Source organism: Schistocerca piceifrons, chromosome 5, assembly GCF_021461385.2.
Source record: "Schistocerca piceifrons isolate TAMUIC-IGC-003096 chromosome 5, iqSchPice1.1, whole genome shotgun sequence".
Lineage (NCBI taxonomy): Eukaryota > Metazoa > Arthropoda > Insecta > Orthoptera > Acrididae > Schistocerca > Schistocerca piceifrons.
This window is the reverse complement of record NC_060142.1, coordinates 353,722,581-353,746,495: the sequence shown is the minus strand read 5'-3', so window position 1 is coordinate 353,746,495 and position 23,915 is coordinate 353,722,581. Positions and strand designations below refer to the sequence as shown.

Below are 23,915 nucleotides of genomic sequence, written 5' to 3'. Positions count from 1 at the left end.
ATGATTTAAACAGTTACAATAAGAGAATAGAAAGCTTTTGAAATGTAGTGCTACAGAAGAACTCAAAGAATTAGATGAGTAGATTGAGTAACTAAGGAGGAGATACTGAATGAAACTGGGGAAAAAAGAAATTTATGGCTCAACCTAACTAAAACAAGGGATTGACTGATGAGACACATTCTGAGACAAGGAACCATTAATTTGGTAAGTTTGGATATAAGAAATTGTAGTGATGGACCAAGAACTGAGTAGAGTAAGTAGATACAAATGGACATAGTAATGCAGAGTTGAAGAGGCTTGTACAGGACAAACTACCGGGTAGAGCTGCACTAAATCAGTTTTTGGACTGAGACCACAATACACAATAGCTCCACAGCAAAGACAAGAGTGAAAATGATACCAAAGACCTGAATTTACATCAAACTGACATGGCAGAGAACAACAAAAAAAGAAGTGATCACAATCAATGTTGGCTCAACCACCTTTTCACTGCGTAAAACCACAACAATTAACACATTTTCAAGGTCATGCCTTTGTCATCAGAATTATTATACAAATTATCTCTAAAAGTGATCAATATAAAAATTGCACCTGTAATAAAATTTCGTGCTCACTTCTCTTGCAATCACATCTTCTTCAGATGTACTTCCACATCACCTGCCCGTCTGATAAAATGAAATGGATGTGCTGTTCTGAGCATTAACAAAGTCACAGTAACAGCCACTCACCTGCTCGGCCCATACGTGAACAATCCACATGAACAGCTATTACTGTAACAATGTCTGTACCCAGGATAGTACAGAAGCCATTTAACTCAGTTTATGTTATAAGCTGGTCAGATAATGTGGAAGTATATCTTAAGAAGACACGGCTGTAAGGGAGGTGGCCACATAATTTTATTATTTTTATTTTCATTTTTATGTTGATCACTTTTAGAGACTCTTGTATAACAATTCCGACGAGGAATGTCTGACATGCAAAACATATTAATTTTAGTGTTTTTAAACTGTGTAAAATGACCTCATATCCATTATGGATAAAATCAAAGTGAACACAATGTAGCATCTGACAATGAAAGATCTCTCTCCAAAAAGTGCTGACAATGTTAAAAATGAATGCCACAGTGACAGCCTATAGTCTTTTATTTGCATATAAAACATTAAAGCAAATAGTGGCTCAGTATGATTTATGGTCCTTTCCACCAACAAATGTTGAACATCTTCACAAAATGGAGCAGATTTGCAATTAGAATTTACTGAATGAATTGTGCCAACTGATCTTTAATTAAATAAATAGTGATCAAATTATCTGAGCTTTCAACACCATATAGTGATATATGATACCTAACAAAAATCTGAGACTCTTAGGTCAATACTACATATTATTTTGGATTCATATCGTGTTCCACAAAATTGAGTGATTAACACTGTCAACAGGAACAACGCAAAAGGAAGGAAAGAAGGAAGGAAGGAAGGGCTATTGGAAATCCAGTTAGTTAGTTGAATACATTATGATCGATGAAAATGTGTGTCTGACCAGTGCTCAAACTCCAGAGTTCCTTGCTCAAACTCCAGAGTTCCTTCTTATCACGAGCAGCTACATTAACCATTAGGCCATCAGAGCATGACTCGAGACTTCAGTTGAACTTTCACTGTCACTTTTGTTTCCATCTATGATTTTTGAATATCACATGCGGAAGTATCAGTAAACAATGAAAGATTGAGTTAGGCCAGAAGGTATGCTCTGATAGCAATAAGCAATAAGCAGGAAATATGGGGTATGAGTCCTGCTCAGACACAAATTTCCAACTGTTCCTACATTTTTATGCAAGTTCAGCGTATTGAATAGTTTGCACTGGTACTGTTTCATGTCACTGCACCTGCAGTGATTTCAAACAAATCACCATACATAAGAGAATAATACATCAGCCCCTGCACGGTTGAATGACACATCAACATGTGCACCAATCAACTTGCTGCTCGCATACTTCAATTGTGTTTTATCTTTGACATCATACACTATAGTATTTATCTTTGTTGTAGGTATGGAAGTCAGCCACATGTGACACTTAATCTATGAATAAACAATGTAAGCAAGTCTTAGATGCCAATTTGTCCTTTCTCAAGATAGTACTTCAAGTGATATAATTATTGGCATTTATACAGGGTGAATGTGACTGTTTTGAGTGAACTGTGTACTATTATCAATGATTATGCCCCACTTATAACAGACGAAATGCAAGTTTGTCAGGAATCATTTTATGAAATGAAATACAACACAAGATACATCTGGAGGTTCTCTTGATAACAGTGCTTCTAGGAAGAATAAATATTCTAATTTGCTGTCAAAATCTGATAATTCATGTTAACAAATGCTCCAAAATTAACTAATTTTTTATCATGCAGAGCGTACGGTACCAGTGGCCAAGTGGAAATTATAGAAAATTGCAATTGTAATTAATTTGTATTTACTTTGTAATAACTGTGATGCAGAGATTCGTTTTATACATCAAAAACATGCTGTGGAAATTATGAGGCAAACCAAATGTTTGGTTAATGCTTTGAGAATGTTATGTAACAGGCAGCAGCTGGTGCTATACTGACAGGTCTAATCAACATGCCGCCACCGCCTCCTCCTGTGCTGGGGTTTGATGACAAAATTCAGAATCGCCTACAGCTCTTAATGTTGCATGTATTCAAAGTATGTCAAAAGCTGCCATGGAAGGAAGTACAAACCTTATTGTGACAGTAGGCTGTGGCTGAAGAGTGGAAACACTTCTCTTCACGGTATTGCACCTGTAATCAGTGCTGAAAGTACTGGATGTGCAATGTATGTCATAATATCGAGACTGTTCAACAAGGACACCTTTAGAAGATGAAACATTAGAAGCAGAATGGCAGCAAAGTCAAAAAGACTCATGCAACAAGAATTACAGAGGGGCAAGCGGAGACATGGATGTTCACACTACAACTAAAATATTTGAAAGATCTGCCATGAAACACAATGTAAGGTACTGGTGCAGCATTGATAAACGCATTTACAATTCACAAGAGGCAGTTGACAAGATCACAAAAAAGAGGAAGAGAAGATGAGGAACGCCCTGATTATGATGGAGGAAGGTTTCAAATGTCCACAAAATGAAAAGTTATAAAATTTAACAAAGTAAACTTTAAACTAGTTTTTCTACATAATTTTTTTGTTTGTTTGTTTTTAGGAACTTATAATTCCATAATGGTTTACGCTAGAACCTTGTTTATATAAGTAACTTGCTTAAAATGGACTACAATGAAGTAAGTGGGGGGTGCACGACAACTGATATGTGATGAAACACACAAAAAACTGGCATTCAAAAACTGTTCATATTACAAAAATTTCATTAAACTTTTAACTGGTGGGACTCTAGTACTCATTCCAATCCAGGTTGTCTATTGAATCATTAAGACTGTTTTCTCCAAGTTTCATGATACTGTGTCTACTGGCTGAGCAACAGTGTTCCTAAATTGTTTAATGTAATTATATGGTTATTAACAATTGATAATGTTAATTTTCATTGCATAACTTCTTTTCCTATCAAAAACTGTAGATTGACTTCCTTCAAACATGTGTGCAAGTCACATTTAAATATGTTACTATCTAGCACATATTTTTAATTGAACTAAATACTATTGATACTACTGCAATTTCACTAACCCCCCCCCCCCCCCCACCTTAAATTTGCCAAATTAATTTGAGCAACAGGAAATGGGCTTTGGGTCCTACAAGCTTATGGTCTAGTACTGATGCTAACAACAAGATCGTTATATGGAACCACTGAGACTAAAAATGTACCATGTTCCTTTGATAACACACTCCTCATATCACAAATGAGAAATGAAGACCATTCCAATGCACCAAGGCAAATATTTTACATCTTTTACAAAAACATGGAAACCCTACATCATTATGACATTATCAGATCAGGATGACATGATATGGAACAAAACAAATTTTTCCTCAAAGTTCTCAAGTTTCACATGCTACTGTAAGCTGACAGATATTGCCACAGGCCATTTGTGTAAAGAGGTGGTGGGTGGCTTTTAGTAAGCTGGAAATGGGCACAAGGACCCAGTAGGGCAGCTGTGAGCAGAAGGGAGGTAAAACGTTTTGAGACCAGTATTCTACAGGCAGGAAACTGCTTCCTTTCTGAGCTCTGCAGAATATGGCTGACAATGGGGAACATTCATACTGAGGTGTTACTATGGAACAATTACTTTAGATGTTCGGCTATATCAAGTATGTTGGCAGTCATAAAATTTACAACTTTACTAATATTAAAGCAGACTGTGACAAATAATATGTCATTGATTAGCTCTTGTTAAAGGTAATAACTTTAGCTGCACAGAGTTCACATGCAATACCTGACACAGATACAATACTGCGAGGTAAAAGAGTAGTAGAATTGATTAGTTTATAGACACACAGAGATAAGATAGAAACTGTCACACATTGGCATGCAGTTCTGGAATTACAGTAACAGCATAATTCAAGATCAGTAAATGCAGTGACTTATAATTACATAGATAAGTTGATGATAACTGTAATACAATAAAATGTGCAAATTATGAGAAAATGATAAAGAATCATGTACATCCAAATACATTATTTCCGTTCAGAACTTGCAGCAACAGTATTCATCACACTGTTCCACTGCGCAATCCAGTGTGTCTGTCTGCACCATGAACATATTAATTCATTCAAAATTTACGGAGGTTTTGCTAACAAGAAACATACATTACTTTTGGTAGAAACCTTAATTTTTATTTAGAAAATGTCTGGGTGACTCCTAAACTGACTAGCATTAGGTTTCCATTAAATACACCCCATTGACTAAGGAAACCAGTCGCACACGTATTATTGAATTTCAACAGTTTCCGTACTGTCGTCCACAGTGCAAACCAAAAAACAAAAAGTTAATTAGAATTTGATTTTTTAAAAATCTAATCTAATTTTGATGTTAAGTTAACACTTCTTTTACTTACTGTTTCTGTATGAATGCTTACACCTTAAAGTTTCGATCTCTAACAATATTTCCTGATTGTATACTGACACTTTTGCCATACGTGTCCAACTAAAATATAGAAATACTGTTGTTTGGATACAAAATCAACTTCAGATGTTGCACAAGTCTATAAAATTTCATTAGAAGTAATTTGTCAAACTAACTATGACAGAAGTTTGTATTAACACTACAGTGTAGTCCTTTCAAATCTCAAATGACAATGTACACCAACCTGTAAAAGGTGATGATCCTATCCTTGTGAGCTTCTGTTGCAGTTGCCCAATGGAAAATATTGTAGTATAGTGGCCTGAAAGAAGATTCTGACAGTTTCAACACAAGTGCTGCAAGGGCATCAATGATATGACCTTCAGCACTAAAAATCACATCTGCAGGATGACTACTTGTTTCTGAACGAAACTGTAATGCTGTTAGGAAGAAGTTGGTTAATTCCAACATTTGGTGTTGTAACTCTGCTGCACTCATTGCTGAGAAGCTATCAGCCAGAACCCCTGCCAGTGGCCCAAGAGCCTGCACATCTTCTGCCATCACTTTGGAATAGCATTTTTTCACAGATGGGATCAATATACGTGATGGCACCGATGTTGCAATCTTCTGCCTGAAATTTTTACTCCATTAGTTACACTCTTTCTTCAATTATCATTCCTGTAGCAAAATGTATATATAAGTTGTTTCTACTGTTCAAGACCCTGTTACATACAAAAATAATGAACAAGAATGAAAACTGATACTGAATATCCTGATACATATACTAGACAACCAAGCATTATACTCAATGTCGGCCATAAAATTTTAGTAGTTTTTTAAGATGAAGTGCTGCATAAATCTCATGAGCAATTTCTTCTGGAAACACCAAAAGAAATTCAAAAGTCCTCACAACCATTTCTATATTTAATACAACTACCTTGTGTATCAAAATCATACCCCATTTCCATTTGTGCATACATTTAAAAAATGTAATTTCTAAATGTGTGGTAGCATATCCAAAGACAATAAAGGCAGTAAATAATCAGTAAGCTGAAACCACAAATGGAAATTCAGTGCATATATAGCGCTCAACTATTTTCAAAAATACTACATGCAGAAGTGTGACTACAAATGAAAAGAGAGAGAAACATTGTTTCCAACTTTGTATTACACAGTAGCATAAACAGGATCTGAACAGACTATGCTGGGTCAACACACAACACAAGAGATTTTGAGCAAGTGTAGTGTAAGGATGGATCATTTTATCCTGTAGGTTGGGCACGTGACAAAATATCACTCTGTGATTGGCAATAGGAACTTTGGATAATGATAACCTTCATTTCAGGGAATAACTAATGGTAGTCTGAGCCCTCATGGGGGATGTGGTTTAGCTATTCTAGTAGAGGGTAATATTATTTAACTTAGAGGTTATTTCAGACTCATATCTGAATAACAATCCATTTGCGTGCTACTAAAATGCTGTTTGTAAAATTAATACATCATAAGTAGGCCTGACAAATTTAATCATTACAGACTTTGAAGCTATTCTGAACATTGTAATTTCAAATATATACTAAACATGACAGAACTGACAGATCAACTCAACCTTCAATTGTTCTGTCAATCACTGAACTTGTAAGAGTTTTTGAAATTCTGTGTTTGAAATTATAAGATGGTGTGTGTTTAAAATAACCATGTTACATCTTCATGTCATCATTTATCAGTAAATTATCATCCAATTTTAAGAGTAAAAACTATACTACAATGCTTGGATAAAAATTAAGAAAGATCTTAAATAAAACCACAACTTATTTAATAAAAACAGAACATAAAACTCACATACAATGGCCAAACTTATGTCAGAACATACCTAATACCCTTCAGTTTTAGTAGTACTGAAGACGTTTTCTGATTTTCTTGCTCATGTTGCCATCTAGCTGATATTTTGCATATTTCCAGCAGAATTTTATCCAAATATGGACTCAAAAAATTTGATAAGCTCTCAACAATTTTATGTAATGCTGTAATGATAGCAAGCAGCACCACATCGGGGCTGTAAAAAAAAATTATTTACCAAAATTGAAACATTTTTAAACAAGCTGCACAGGTATTAACAAATGCTACTTCTAACTGGCAATTTGAAGAATTTTAGGTTTAACACATCACAACCCACTGCTATTCTCGAAGACTGTGTATATTATCTGTTCTTTATAAGTAATGATATGTCTGAACAAGCTAACATGCTGCTCCAACAGGTAGCAGTTTCTTTTACAGTTAAATGTGTTAATATGAGGAATCTCACCAACAGAGCTTTTGATAATGATTCCAAATCACAGATACTAAGTTATAACAACTTACAGAAATAATAGCAATGGATTATTTTCCACATTATTAACAGTTTCCATAATGAACTATACATTTATTTGTGGCTGTACATTACCAATGAATAATTTCAACTGTAGGTTTCTTGTGAGTTCTAGAGAGATAGATCCATGCTCAACGTTGATTTTAGAACATAAATTACAGCAGACACATTCCATAAATAGTTTTCTAGGTCAGATTGTCATCAGTTCCTTATACAAACAAAATGTATCTCATTATCCTTTGAAATGATATTATTTGTCAGCCAATCAGGTCTTACTCTGTTAATCACACTCCACAGCAGTGTTCGGTTTGCAGAAAATAGGTAAACAGACATTTCTCATCAGTACTTAGTGCCAAACTGCCAACCATTCTCTTGTTAAAAATATATATAAATCTACATAACATAATTATATTGTGAATATTCAATACTATATTGTGTACAGTATTCTCTTGTAAAAGCTGAAGAGAATCACACTTTTTGCTCACATTACTTATAGCTGGGCTAGCACTATCATAATTCCAAACAGTGTATTTAGCTTGTCTTTAGCAAATAATAAGTCTCTCCATTCTAAACCGGAAATATTTCTATTGGACCACTACCTACTTATACCGTTTATACACCTAAAGTGGCCAGGTTAGCAAGGTAACAATTAATCTGCTATCATCAGAAGAAATTTTTTCACGGCCTTTTTTACACCTCACTGACCAGAAAGATACTTCTCAAAATTTCCAAAAGCTCAAAGTTCATCAGCTGTTTCCATGTATCTGTGACCCCTGCTCCAATTGTTTTCGCTTCATGTATCTGTGATCCCTGCTTCAATTGTTTCTGCTTCATCAACTGGTAAGAGCATTCTTTTTTAACACACGTGCACACGCACACACAAAACATAAAGGAATTAACCTAATGGGATGAAAATCGGTATACGTGAAGTACATGCACAGACAAACTAATGAATACAATTTGAGAAAAACTAGACGATTTAGTCAAGAGAAAGACCTTCACAAATTGAGCAAGTCAATAACTCACTAGTCCACCTCTGGCCCTTATGCACTCAGTTATTTGGCTTGGCATTGATTAATAGAGTTGTTGGATGTCCTCCTGAGGGATATCTTGCCAAATTCTGTCCAACTGGGATGTCAGATCGCCAAAATCCCAAGATGGTTAGAGGACCTTGTCCGTAATGCTCGAAATGTTCTCAATTGGGGAAAGATCCAGTGCACTTGCTGGTCAAGGTAGGGTTTGGCAAGAACGAAGACAAACAGGAGGAACTCTCGCTGGGTGCAGGGAGGCATTATTTAGGTGAAATATAAGCCCAGGATTGGCTGCCATTAAGGGCAACAAATATCATCAATGTACCACCATGTGCTAAGGGTGCTGTGAATATTGACCAAAGGAGTCCTGCTGTGAAAAGAAATGGCATCCCAGACCATCACTCCTGGGTGTTGGGACCTACGGCAGGTGACAGCCAGGTATAACACCGATGTCCAGGGTGTCCCCAGACACATCTACACTGGTCATCAAAGCTTAACTTGATGCAAGACTCTTTCTACTCCAGTCAACGATATTCCAGCCCTGAAAATCTGGCTGGTGACACTGCAGACAGCAGCAGGAGTGATAGTCTGGGGTGCCATTTCTTTTCACAGCCCAACCCATTAGGTTGTCATCTGCGGCACGCTTCAGCAAAGTGATATGTCAATGGTATTCTGTGTACCATTTTCTTGTTCTTTATGGTAAACAATCCTGGGCTTACATTTCAGCACGATAATACACGCCTGCGCGCATGACAAGATTTCCTAATGCTTGTCCTCATATTTGCTACAACCTATCCTGGCCTTCAAGTTCACCATGTCTCTCCCCAATTGAGAACATTTGGAGTGTTATGGGGGGGCCCTCCAACCTTCTGAGGATTTTGATGACCTGAGACGCCAACTGGGCAGAGTTTGGCATGATATCCCTCAGGCAGACATCCAACAATACTATCAATCAATGCCAAACCGAATAATGGCTTGCATGAAGGCCAGAGTGGACCAACTCATTACTGACTCCTTAGTTAGTAGAGCTTTTTCGCTTGAATAAATCATCAAATTTTTCTGAGATTGCAATCATTAGTTTGTCTGTATCTCCCCCCCTCCCTCGTGTGTGTGTAAATTTTTTTTTCCTTATAAGAAAACACTATTCATATACTAATAACTGCAATAATTATATTTAATGGCAGCTACTGAAAATTCCAATAATACCAATGGTTAGATAACAGATATCCACGAATCAAAATATTTCCTCTGCTTCAAAACAATAGTGGCACTCCCGCGCAAATACATTTGACAGCCATTTTGCAGTGTCTATCCACTATGATAATACAGATTTGTTTTAATTAGCGATCCAAGCAGATGCCAGTATGCTCCATCACACGAAGCAGAAAATCCTGCTCACAACCACTTCTCATGCCACTGGGAAAGCCAAGTGAGCTAAGTACACTCTAAAAAGGGTTCATCATATTTGTAACACATAACAAGGCAAAATCAAACTCTAAAAGCAGCAGTCTTTTAAATCTGGGACAGTTCCAATGAAAATACTGCAAATATCTTATGTACACAAGAATCACAATTTTTTTAAGGAGTAAAAGAATATTAACATCTTTATTCTTCCTGGTAACTTGTAAGTCCACAGTTCAGCAGTGGCCTCACTGAAGGATCTGTATCACCATAAACCCTTAAATCAAATAAGAATTTTAATATGGGCACTTGAACCCTCATACAAATTTCATATCATCTCATCAGTCAGCATCAAAATTCGGTGATGAGGATGAAGATGTGGAGAACAAATGGAAAAAATTCAAAGGCATTGTTCAATATGCCCTAGACAAGTATGTTCTAAGTAAGGTTTTAAGGGATGGGAAAGATCCACCATGATTTAATAGCCATGTTAGAAAAGTGCTAGGTAAACAAAGAGAAACTTCATCTCAGATTCAAGAGAAGTAAAAACCCAGCTGGCAAACAAAAGCTGAACGAAGCGAAACTGAGCGTAAGGAGAGCAATGAGAGAAGCATTCAATGATTTCGAAAGTAAGACGTTGTCAACCGACCCGAGTAAAAACCCTTAGAGATTTTGGTCGTATCTAACATCAGTACGTGGGTCAAAATCATCTATTCATTCTCTCAGCGACCACACTGGCACCAAAACGGAAGATAACAGAGAAAAGGCTGAAATACTGAATTCGGTCTTCCGCAGTTGTTTCACCATGGAAGATCATAACACTGTCCCTTCTTTCAATAGTCGTGCGAATGTCGAAATGGCAGATATTGAGAAAACCAATCACGGAATCGTAAAGCAGCTACAACTGCTTAGAAGTGAAAAGACTTCAGGCCCAGATGAGATACCTACAAGATTCTATAAAGATTATGCGAAACAACTTGCTCCCCTTCTAGCAGTAATTTATCGTAGATCGCTTGAACGACGAAAGGTACCAAACAACTGGAATAAAGTGCAGGTCATTCTCGTTTTTTAAGAAAGGCCATAAGACAGATCTACACAATTATAGACATATATCGTTGATATCAATACGTTGTAGAATTACAGAACATCTTGTTCCTCCATGAGATCTACAGCGCAGTGGACAATGGCACTCAGGCTGATGCCATGTTCCTTGACTTCAGTAAGGCATTTGACAGCAACCCGCATTGCCACTTAAAGAAAAAAATACGAGCTTACAGATTCAAGACTTTCTTGCAGATAGAACTCAACACGTCGCTCTTAACGGAACTAAATCAACAGAGGCAAAGGTAATATCTGAAGTACCTCAAGGAAGTGTGATAGGACCGTTGCTGTCTTTTTATTTCTCCATCATATTTACTATAAGAGAAAACTGTGGTTTCCAGCACTTAAATTAAATTTGTCCTTTTGAGTTGCTGCATCTAGATAGTGCTAATCACTGTTTCACCATCCATCATATTTATAATATCTCTCAATTTTATTCTACCTATTCTGGAATTTTTGACATACATCTATAATAACAATTTTTCTCTGTATAAAATGAGTCACATACCTTTGAAGATCATTATGCTTTTGCAATATTTTGATAAGGGAAGGCATAAATTTCGGCAAAAATGCAATAGCATTTGCACGAAGAGTACTGCACAGTTCAGCAAGGCAGAGAAGAACAGTTGCTAAAAGATTTCCTAATGGTAAATCTGATTTGACAAGTTGTGTAATTACATCCAGCATCTGTAAACATAAAAAAGAGTGTCAAATTACACATGTGAGAAAACTGGTAAGATGATAAATAAAATACCTACCACTTGTTGGGAATAAAATTATAAATAAAATTAAAAAAAGAAAAAAGAAAACAAGAAATACTGCACTCAGTCAACTATTCTGGAAATTATGTATGCTACCCTGCCCAAATATTTCACGATCTCTTCTAACACACATCTATAATTAACTGTTATAGATGTTATCCTCTGTAAAAGGAGAATAACAAATACCCCGTATTTGTTCTCATATGTCGTGATTGAGTCACGACATTTGGCATGGATTGGAAATTTATTTTGTGACCAAATTACAGTGTTTAATAACGCAAACCAACATTTGTGATTGTGAAAATACAATCAACAATGCAAATTGATTTGTTGGACGAAAACTATGAAAACAAATGCTCCACACACACATTTAACAGCATCCCACCACTAAACCAATGCATCATATGCATGACAAAAGCATGAAAGCAGTCTGATAATAAACTGTACAAATTCTGAACCAGTAATGGTACAGTAACGTCCTTAAATAATATGTTGAAAAGAAAGTCATTCAGTTTAAATAATTCCCTTCTTTAAAGAAGTTGCCTTTAAGTATACGTACGATGGAGGTAAGGAAGACATGAGATTTCCACACTCCTAAAAATCCCTAGGTTACAATGTAATAGTGAAGTGGAAACATGAAGGGACATGTACAGCACAAAAGTGTACAGGCCGAACTCGTCTGTTGACTGACAGAGACTGCAGACAGTTGAAGAGAGTCATAATGTGTAATTGGCAGACACCCATCCAGACCATCGCACAGGAATTCCAAACTGCACCAGGATCCATTGCAAGTACTATGACAAGTTAGACGGGAGGTGAGAAAACTTGGATTTCATGGTCGAGCAGCTCCTCACAAGCCACACATTGCACCACTAAATACCAAACAACACCTTGCTTGGTTTAAGGAGCGTAAACACTGGACGACTGAACAATGGAAAATCATTGTGTGGAGTGACGAATCATGTCATGGTCGAGCAGCTCCTCACAAGCCACACATTGCACCACTAAATACCAAACCAACACCTCGCTTGGTTTAAGGAGCGTAAACACTGGACGACTGAACAATGGAAAATCATTGTGTGGAGTGACGAATCATGGTATGCAATGTGGTGATCCGATGGCAGGGTGTGTGTCTGGCAATTGCCCGATGAACGTCATCTGCCAGTGTGTGTAGTGCCAACAGTAAAATTCGGAGGCGGTGGTGTTATGGTGTGGTCACGTTTTTCATGGAGGGGGCTTGCACCCCTTGTTGTTTTGCATGGCACTATCACAGCACAAGCCTACATTGATGTTTTAAGCACCTTCTTGCTTCCCACTGTTGAAGAACAATTCGGGAAAGGCGATTGCATCTTTCAACATGATCGAGTACTTGTTCATAACGCACAGCCTGTGGCGGAGTGGTTACACGACAATAACATCCCTGTAATGGACGGGTCTGCACAGAGTCCTGACAAGAATCCTATAGAATACATTTGGGATGTTTTGGAACGCCGACTTCGTGCCAAGTCTCACCGAATGACATCGATACCTCTCCTCAGTGTAGCACTCCACGAAGAATGGGCTGCCATTCTCCAAGAAACCTTCCAGCACCTGACTGAACATATGCCTGTGATAGTGGAAGCTGTCATCAAGGCTAAGGATGGGCCAACACCATACTGAATTCTAGCATTACCCATGGAGGGCACAACAAACTTGTAAGTCATTTTCAGCCAAGTGTCTGGATACTTTTGATCACATAGTGTATATGTACCTGAAGAGGTTTTTAGGAATTAAGTGTGGCATGGAAGAATGGAAGTCTAAACACACTGTGGAAGAAAGGTGGATTTACTTTTTTACGGAAACCGAAATTCCTAAACACAAATGCCAACTGCTAAAATTATGCAAGTATTTGTTTTCTATTCTTGCACACAGCACCACTGTGGAAAGAGTATTTTCACTGATGTCAGCCCAGTGGACTGATGAAAGAAATAGACTGAGGCCATGGACAGTGTAATCAATTTTACAGTGCCACTTTAACTACAAGCTGACTTGTAGGGAGTTTTATAAACACATAAAAGCAAAGAAAGACTTGCTGAAAAAGGCAAAATCTTTTGAAAAATATGGTGTACCAACTGCTTCTGCCGCAATAAGTTCCAGCAAGATATGGCAATTCTACCCAGGGGACATCAGTAACACACACATACTACAATCTGTTTTGTGCCCAAAAATTCGTCAAAGAAGGCCTGACATGTTTGCAACTAATATCCTCATTTTGCATGATAATGTAAGACAGCATATTGCCGAATCAGTAAGAAATGCTGGGCAAATATGGATGGGAAATAATTTTGCACCCACCATGCAGTCATAATACAAGCTCAACAGACTTCGATTTGTTTTCCAAATTGAAGGAGCAACACCATGTTTTGATACAACTGATGAAGGTGCCAGTGAGGTGATCGAAGTAATCAAACAGACCAACAATGAAGGTGTCCTATCCAAAAAACATAAGTTGCCAAAACATTGGGAACCATTCATAAGCAATAATGAAGATTATACTGAAGGCCTGTAGAGTATTTTGTAAAATCAATTATTTTGTTCAGTTCTATCTTACAATGTGCAAAACTTTTGAAATAATCCTTGTACATATAAAACACACATATTACAGCTGCTGTTATCAAGCACAACCATATGAAAAGGATTTACAATGTATACTAAAAATTACACTGGGAAGACATCGCATTTCACCCATAACGATGGTACAGGTCACAGTAATAACAGAGAGGAAATATACATGCATTCACACACAAAAAAAACTGTTTGATGTATGGTGATATAGATATACAGTTAATACCAAACATAATTACACTCCCAAAGAATTACTAGATAAAGTGTATAAGGACCTTCTAAGTAAGAGGAAAGGTATGGTGTCTGAATGTTAAAGGTGTCTTCAAAATAAATGGTTACAGCTGGAGCAAAAGTAACACAGTAGAACTTGCAAAAATATTCACAGAATAAGGCCAAAGAAAGAAGACAAGTCTACAAAGGTGGAATATAGAATAACTGCAGCAACATAAACTATAAGCTTATCAGCCTTAAATAATATCAGTAGAGGAATACAATTCTCCACAACTGGGGCAATTATGTATTTATAAATTACGAGACAGAACTGTCGGCTAGTACTTATCTTTGAAAAGTAAAATGTTTAATGTTTCCATACACATACAAAAGTAAAACTGACGACACTATCCTACATTTTGGGACCTTTAGTTCCTTTCTTGGAAAGAATAGCAGTATAGATTGGGGAAAATAAAAAAGGAAGAGCAGATTGGTCACACTGCAGGATGAGAGGGACCCATCTGTAGTGAGGACATGGACAGACAGACATGAAGCATGGAAGCATTAGAAAGTGTAGGTCAGAGATGGTACTCTAGTAAGCATTATGCCGCCTTTAGTCCAGAGATGATAAGATCAGAGTGAAAAGTAGAGTGAGAGAGAGTTGGGGTTAAGGGTTAGTCCACTGTCTCTCGGTCAGGGTAGTACATCTGGAGATTGTGACGTCTGCCAGAAACATATTCTGATGATGTGAGTAGGCAGGAGCAGAAAAATCAAAGCATGAAGGCAACACCAACTGCAGACCTGAGAACAGTTACAGAGTTAAGAACAACTTCTAGTTGGGAGATACAGAATAATAGAAGTGAGAAGGCTAAAAATGTAGTGGACATCGATTGGACCAACAACAACAAAAACAAGACAAGAGAAGTGGGTAATGCAGCAGGTGGGTGTCCGCAGGTCTCTGCAAGTGACGGGAACTGTCCCATGCACAGCTGCTCCACCCCTGATCCATTATAGTCAAGACATTAAAAAGCACATACTATTCAACAGAGTGCTATCACTAAATTGGAAAATAGGGTGCACCAGGGAAAGATGCAAACCACATCTAAAAGCAATTAAAACAGATTAAAAGAGGGATGAAAGAGGCAGCTGGGCAAACAGATAGTGTTGAGAATCCTCCAGACCCAGAAAGCAGCAGATGCTCTGATCCTAACAAGCCTGCTTCCACCCTGAAAGTAGTTTAAAATTTTATATCTGAGACTGAAAACCACATTGCAGGCGAAAATAGAGAACCAGTTCAACTGCCTGTGGCTCAGCCGCCAATACTGAAGACCATTGTTAGCATGGAGGGCCAGAAGAAGGGGGCATACCACCGCCACAACCAAAATGTGAGGCTGGCTCATTACATAAAATAAAACTATGAGTTAGTCTGGTATAGCTAAAGCAGAGAAACCACAGTACTGTGGTTTCCCTCCTGGAGGATCAGAAGGAGGAATTCCATGCATCAGTACTCCCCTTAATAGTGCGGAGTTTATCAAAGGAACAATCCATCTCCAAATAAGCATGGGCCTTATTTGCACCCACAAATTGGCACCTGGTACCGTCAAAGCCAACATGGGGCAAGTAATTGCTTCTCAAGCCAAGTGGTCAACCAGTTCATTCCCCGGGATACCCACAAGAGCTGGGACCCAGAGAAAGTCAACTGAGCAGGCAGTGCAACTAATGTCAAAGAGAAGGTCATATATAGCAGATATCACATGGAACAACAGTGATCAATAGCCCGAGGACTGTTCACTCTGCCAGTGCAGCACAAATTAAAATGCAGTCAACAGAGGACTATTTAATAAAATTTAGGACTCTGTTAATGCTATCAGCTCCATCATAAAAACACTACATGTTCCCAGCAATGAATGGGAAGGTGTAAAAGCATATCCCTCCCTATTCGTGGTTTTAGAGCTGTCAGTGTAAATGACAGCAGCATCCTAATATTCTTAAAGAACTGAACAGGACTGTATGTGGGCTCAGTCGCTGTCACCCTTTCATATGAATCAGTTTCATAACGGTTCGGATTTAGTGTGCCAGTTTTACGGTACCAAACTATATGCTTGTTAATATGAAAATAGTGTATGATGCCTGAAGATGGCAATACTGAGTTGCCGAAACTGGTAGCATTTGATATATAAAATAAAATAAACCAACGTATATGGCTGTTGGTAAAGTTTTTTGAATCGAGAAATCCATATCAGCCGATGTCCCCTGGCCATAATGGACCAACAGATAGCTTCGGGATTGTCTGCAGTTTCCACATTTTCGGTCTGCCGAGCAGCAGGATGAAATTTGACCAAAGCATAAACATTGGAAACACCTCATGGGTGGTAGGACATAAGATTTCATGTCACATCTGTGTGTCACAACTTCAACCTTTTTTGGGCGGATATTTCCTTTAAAAGTCAAGCTGAATGTGAATGTATCTGTTCAGCTCGCCTTGTGACCTCTTAACAGGCATCAGGCAAAATGTACACCTCACCATTTGAGATACACTCATAGCTCCTTGTCTGTCTGGAGTGTGAGATCTCTGTGAAAGATAGCTCCTTGGACTATATTCAATGTTTCACATGTGGCAATAGTCACTGGTCTGTCATGCAGTCATTCACATGGCTCAGGAGCTTGCGACTATGTGTTCCACAGATAACCATGGTTTTGTCACCACAAAGCCGCTCCATCTGTTCTCTTACATATGAAGTACTGACTAAATTGTTTCACTTCCAGTCGTTTGGCTTGTCTCTCTTCCATTTGAGAATCTAGTGTAGGGAAAGCAGTAGGATTGTAACTGTCTGTGTTTGAATACCTAGACCTGCCTTTTGAGACAACTGAATCAGGGCAGCCATTGTGTTGGATCAATTTGATACCTGTCATGTGTGAAATGTTCATCTTGATGCTATCTACTCTGATTAAGAGCTCACCCCATGGGAACCGCACAGCCACAGCAAATGTCATTTGAAATGGCAGGTGCTGAGAGTGCAGATGCACCAGGAAGATGGGCATCTAATCTTTGGCACACTTAGGGTGCTAGCAGCTCAAGCATCAGCAACGTAATCAGCGTGTGTCAGAGAGCTGTGCCAAAGGGTATATAAAGACCCCACCATGTTGGATTGGCTACCGCATTGTTTTTTAAGAGCATATATGAGCCTATGCAGGTAAAGTGTACAGAGGGTTGTCAGCAAAGAGAGAAGGCATTATTTAAGCCATTCCACCCCTTTGGTCAACACTACAGAAAATATGTTGAAAGTGGAGGTCAAAGCCAGAAGCGGACCAAAATTACTTCAGGTGAAAAGTGATGCAAGGACAATGAGTGAAGTTATCGACGATAAAATAAAAAAAATAAAAAGTCTAGCATAGTCAGAGGCGGGAGACTGCAGCACAATAAAGAAAGTAGGTGCTACAATAGTTTGGCGGGCATGTGCTCACTAAGCACATACTCAGCAAAGTGCACGAGACCCCAGAGGGGAGAAGAGAAAGAGTATAAACAAGAAAAGTGAAAAATAAAAGGAAAAGTAACTGGAAAACACATAAGTGAATATAGGCAGAAGCAATTCTGTTTATCAATCTATCTTTATTCTCCTCTCCACTGTTCTCTCTCTCTCTCTCTCTCTCTCTCTCACACACACACACACACACACACACACACACACCAATTTGATGTTATCTTCTGACAGTTTATTTCTCAAGTACTGTATTTCCTTTATTTTTATGTTATTTCACTGTTAAGTGTTATGTTAAAAATGAAAACATACCTTATCAGATACCTGTAATGCATGACATCAAACATCACATATATTACATTACCGACCAAAAAAAAAAAAAAAAAAAAAAAATTGCAATGGACTAATTAAAGCCAATTAATTAAAGGAGTAAATTAGAAATAATTGTGCAACTATGCACTGCTGAAAGTAAGCACTGTCCTGCTTTCAAAGTTTTCTTCCCAGACATTACACTGCGGACATAAAAGTAGACATTTCAGAATATCACAGGTGTCACACTGCTGGGATGGAAAGTTGCCTTTCCAGTAAATTCTCAACAATCTGTATCCCTTCAGGTCATCGCCATTCCAAGTACACATAACACACTCTTTGCAGATCAGCATTAACAGAGATCATTATTATCAACCTACAGTTGAAACAACAAACCAGTGCTTCGAACGAAAGCTTACATGGATCTGGAACCAGAGAAGTTGTCAGCCTAGTTGGCAGTGCAATACAGCATATTTCAATGTTTCCTTCACCTTTGCCTGAAGTATTTGCTTCTCCACAGTTTTTCAAAGGCATGATGGTTTCATCACCACTAAAAATTACTTTTTGCACAGTTATGGATTCATCTCATGAAGGTAACACTATAAAATGATACAAAGCATTTTTCCTTTTCCTCTGCTTTCTGTCCCCCCCCCCCCCCCCCCCCCCCAATATCTTTTCTTGGAAGATTTATTATAATGTGAATTTCGTAACTTTCTTTCTGCAATTCTGTTTCTGTTTAGGACATGCAGTTGCTATGCATGGACTGTTATTTATATTTTTCTAATGTTGTGTGTTTGCACGTTTATTAACCTGTTATTTAAAATTGTTTCCCATGAACATGATAATGAGAAGTTGTAGTTTTGTATGAAATTGTAAATCATACTCTTGTGTAATGCGCACACGCGCACACCCACCCACACACACACACACACACACACACACACACACACACACCACAACACACAGAAGTGCTGTGTCCTTGGTCAAAGTTAAAAAACGGTTTTATTGATGACAGGCAATTTTGATTTTGATGTACACTGTGGGCAAGGAGATCAATAACCAAACATGTCACACTGCTTCTCATTCTGAACTAATACTCGGCATATTAACCTTAAAGCTATGATGTGCAGATTGACAAACAATGTGAAAGCTGCATGGGAATAGCACAGACTGTGTAGTGCATTTGTGGTCTGTCAAATTAAACTAGAAATACGTTAATGGCTTTTCTCTCCATGAACTGATACTCAGAATATTAATTTAAAATGTACAATGTGTTGGTCAGCATGTGATTGCCAAGAGCACATAATATGCACTGACACAACAGCACCGACTGTTTGGCGTATACCTCAGATTGTTAATCACATTAGAAATGCATCATGATGGATACAGGGATCAGTGACCACAAGGCAGCTGTAGCAAGACTAAATACCGTAACACCCAATCCACTAAAAATAAATGCAAAGTATATCTATTTAAAAAAAAGAAATAAAAATTCATTAGATGCCTATCTAAGAGACGGTCTCCACTTCTCCCGATCCGACTAGGTAAGCATAGACCAGGTGTGGTTTGAATTGCGCCAATGGCAGTTGAGAGATGTATACCACATAAATTAACCCATAGTACTGACACCCCCCCCCCTTTCGTACACTAAATGGGTCAGAACACTCTTGCAGAAGCATAAAAAAAAAAGCATGCCAAATTTAAAATTTAAAACAATGCAAAATCCACAAGATTGGTGAAATTATACATAAACTTGAAATTCAATGCAAATTTCAATGTGAGATGCTTTCAATAGTATCCACAACAAAACCTTGTCTCGAAATCTGGCAGAAAACCCAAAGAGATTCTGGTCATATGTAACATACACCAGCAGCAAGATGCAATCAATACCTTCACTACGCAATAACAATGGTTATGTCACTGATGACAGTGCCACTAAAGTAGAGTTACTTAATATGGTTTTCCGAAACTCATTCACCAAAGAGGACAGAGAAAATCTTCCAGAATTCCAATCTAGAACAACGGCCAACAAGAGTAACTTAGAAGTAGATATCATCGGTATACTGAAGCAGCTCAAATCTCTTAATAAAGGCAAGGCTTCTGGTCTAGATTGCATACCACTCAGGTTCATTTCAGAGTGTGCTGATACAATAGTTCCATATCTAACAATGATATACAACTGCTCGTTCATCGAAATATCTATACCTAAATACTGGAAAGCTGTACAAGTTATAGCAACACCCAAGAAAGGAAACAGGAATAATCCACTGAATTACAGGCCCATATCACTAATGTTGATTTGCAGTAGGGTTTTGGAACATATTCTATGTTCAGACATAATGAATTACCTCAAAGAAAATGTTTTGTTGACTAATCATCAGCACGGATTCAGGAAAAATCGTTCTTGTGAAACATAACTAGCTCTCTATTCTCACATTCTCACAAAGTAATGAGTGCTATCGATAGGATTTGTCAAACTGATTCAGTATTTTTCGATTTCTAGAATGCTTTTGACACTGCTCCTCACAAGCGTCTTCTAATCAAATTGCATGCCTATGGAGTATCATCTCATATATGCGACCAGATTCATGATTTTCCATCAGGCAGGTCACAGTTCATAGTAACTGATGGAAAGTCATCGAGTAAAACTGAAGTAATATCTGGCGTTCCCTAGAGAAGTGTTATAGGGCCTCTGCTGCTCCTGATCTACATAAACAACACAGGAGACAATCTGAGCAGCCCTCTTACATTGTTTTCAAATGATGCTGTCATTTACCATCTTGTAAAGTCATCAGATGATCAAAACCAACTTCAAAATGATTTAGACAAGATATCTGTACAGTGTGAAAACTGGCAACTGACTCTACAAATGAAAAGTGTGAAGTTATCCACATGAGTCCTAAAAGAAATACTCTGAATTTCGGTTGCATGATAAATCACACAAATCTAAAGGCCATAAATAGATAAGGCCTGAATACTTAGGAATTACAATTGCAAATAACTTAAACATAAATAATGTGTGAGTCAAGCAAACCAAAGACTGTGATTTATTGGCAGAACACTTAGAAACTGCACCACATCGATTAAAGAGACTGAGTACACCACGCTTATTGCCCTCTTCTGTTCTGGAGTATTGCTGTGCAGTGTGGTGTGGAGGACATTAAAATAGTTTAAAGAAGGGCAGTGCTCAATAAATATGGTGCATGAATTAGGGTGGCAGTTATTAAAACAAAGGTGTTTTTCATTGTGGCAGAACCTTCTCGTGAAATTTCAGTCACCAACTTTCTCCTTCAAGTGTAAAAATATTCTGTCGGTTACCACTTACGGAGTGAGAAACGATCATCGTGATACAATAAGAGAAATCAGAGCTCGCATATAAAGATCTAAGTGCTCATTTTTCTTATGCACTGTTTGAGAGTGGAACCATAGAGAAATAGCTTAAAGGTGGTTCGATGAAACCTCTGCCAGGCACTTAACTGTTAATTGCAGAGTAATCATGTAGATGTAGATGTGAGGATATGTCATGTGCTAATTGAATGGGATATATCTTACCTATGCCATCAGTTGCAGATAAGCTAACAGAGAGGATTCTACAAGAATCATGTTGTCCTGCTGCATACATGAACGAGTGACTTCAATTAAGAGGATTAGCATGACAATGATAATTACTGGACTGCAAATTCCTGGATTATGGTTAAACAACATGGAGGACAATGACAGACTGACAGCACCAGCTAAATGGAGAGCCACTTTGAAAATGTTAAGAAGCTCAACCCTTGCAAACTATTACTGGAAAGCATTTTGTAATAAAACTAACATTTCTGCTCAAATTGTATTAGTCTCTCATTGCCAGTACCTTTCTTGTAACTGAAGTCCCCATCAAGCTGAACAGCATTTTTTTCCTTACCAACTTTCAGTTTAAAAGTGAAATTAATTTTATTCATGTACTAAGTTACTGTTACAAGTCATCCCCCCCCCCCACGCCATTTATCCTCTGATTACTGCAAAGGAGTACTACTATTATTATTAATGATGTTAAAGCCATTTCTCTTTATTTCTCATTCACTTTTATTGCTTATCTTTATATGTGTATAGTGTTCCCAAGTGTTATTTTCTGCATTTGGACATTGCGTTGTTTGTGTGCCAATTTTTGTGTAATTCACTGCTGTATGTTGGAAAAATACGCATGTTGTGTAGTGCCCACAATTAGGATAGAAGGCACCACACAATCATAAATGGCCAGCGTGTTCCCATTCGTGAAGTGCTTTGGTAAGGGGAAGTCTTAATTTTGGTAGATGTGTGATAATTTGCATTTATTCAATACTAGCCGTGCTACGCTTTTCAGTCTTGCTTGCGGGTGTAGTAAAGATTATTAGTTACATCAATCTGTGTGGGTGTAATACTCAGTTAGTCCTGAGAAAAGTTAAATATTCTTGGTTTCAGTTACCTCCAAACTCACATACAGGACATATCAGGAGAGACATATCACAGTTCCTCCAGTTTTGTTACTTGAACACACCATATCTAGTTTGATTAAGATTTGAGGGGAGTCCTGTTGTCGCCTCCCACCAGCCTTGTATGAAAGTATCACTTGTGGGTACAGTCAGGACACTAATGATAGTGTGGTCGAGATCCGTTAATTTCCCTTTAAAGAAGAGAGAGGCATAAAGTCTCCTAGGATATTTATCAGACATAATGCTGGAAAAGAGAGGAGAAGTTAGTAGGAAGTGAATAAAGAGTGTAAACACTTCCAAATACAAGTTAAAAACACTTTATTTTTCAGTAATTAAAACTTACTCTGAAAAGTGTCTTACAGTGGCTTTTTATCCATCAATGATTACAGCATACCACTCTAGCAACCCCCAGTTAACGAGCACCGCATTTTACTATCAGAGAGAAGTGATTCCCTAGCAAATTGTTCTGATGATACCATCAAATTTTTGAATCAAGACAAGATGCAATTGTGAGACACAATTCATTTCTTCCTATACACAGAAATGACCTCTTATTCCTAGCCGCAACTCGCGCAACTAGACACTACGAGACAAATGTAAGGCAGCAACTGTTCCTCTGTATATTCTGACACAAAGAAATACTATTACTCTTTACAATTTCTACAGAAAATTCAATGTAAAACTGTGGCTCAATACTTATCAGGACATCAGTTCTTTCCTCAAATGTGTGCAGTCTTCTTAGTTTACTGCAGCATCATGGAACTGTCGCTTTACAGTGATGCTTCCTGACAACTCAGTTGCTTCCTGGTGATGACTGTGGCTACAAATGAGTCAGTCACTCGCTAACTCTCTTGCTGCTTAACTCATCCACTACTCCTGAGGCTGCCTCTGACTGCCGTTTTTATGGTTCTTTTTCAGGGACTTGGAGGAGTTTCCCCTGGCAGTGTTGCTCTCCCCTGCTTCCACTGAAAGTCTTTCTAATGACCAAAATCTTTCCAGAAGCTTCTTGAACCTCTTGAACAGTCCAGAAATGCCCCACCTGAGCCAGCACTTCCTTGTTTTGGCCTCGGTCAGCTGGCCATGACTATTTCCACTGCTTACAGCACGTCACCTCAGCAGTGACTGCAATTGCGGCAGTGTACCATTTTTGCCTGGGATGGCTAACCATTGTGTTCAC

At 38.0% G+C, this 23,915-nt stretch overlaps 1 protein-coding gene across 1 annotated transcript in view; it reads right to left on the bottom strand.

Annotated features, from left to right (window-relative positions):
• Window positions 1–23,915, bottom strand: part of LOC124798417 (HEAT repeat-containing protein 1) — a 286,351-nt gene that overhangs the window by 20,730 nt on the left and 241,706 nt on the right. The window contains exons 20-22 of the mRNA XM_047261815.1: window positions 11,430–11,608; window positions 6,894–7,076; window positions 5,271–5,654 (exon numbers count right to left, since the gene is read on the bottom strand). Of these exons, the coding sequence (XP_047117771.1) occupies window positions 5,271–5,654; window positions 6,894–7,076; window positions 11,430–11,608 (746 nt within the window). The remainder of the gene's footprint in view (window positions 1–5,270; window positions 5,655–6,893; window positions 7,077–11,429; window positions 11,609–23,915) is intronic.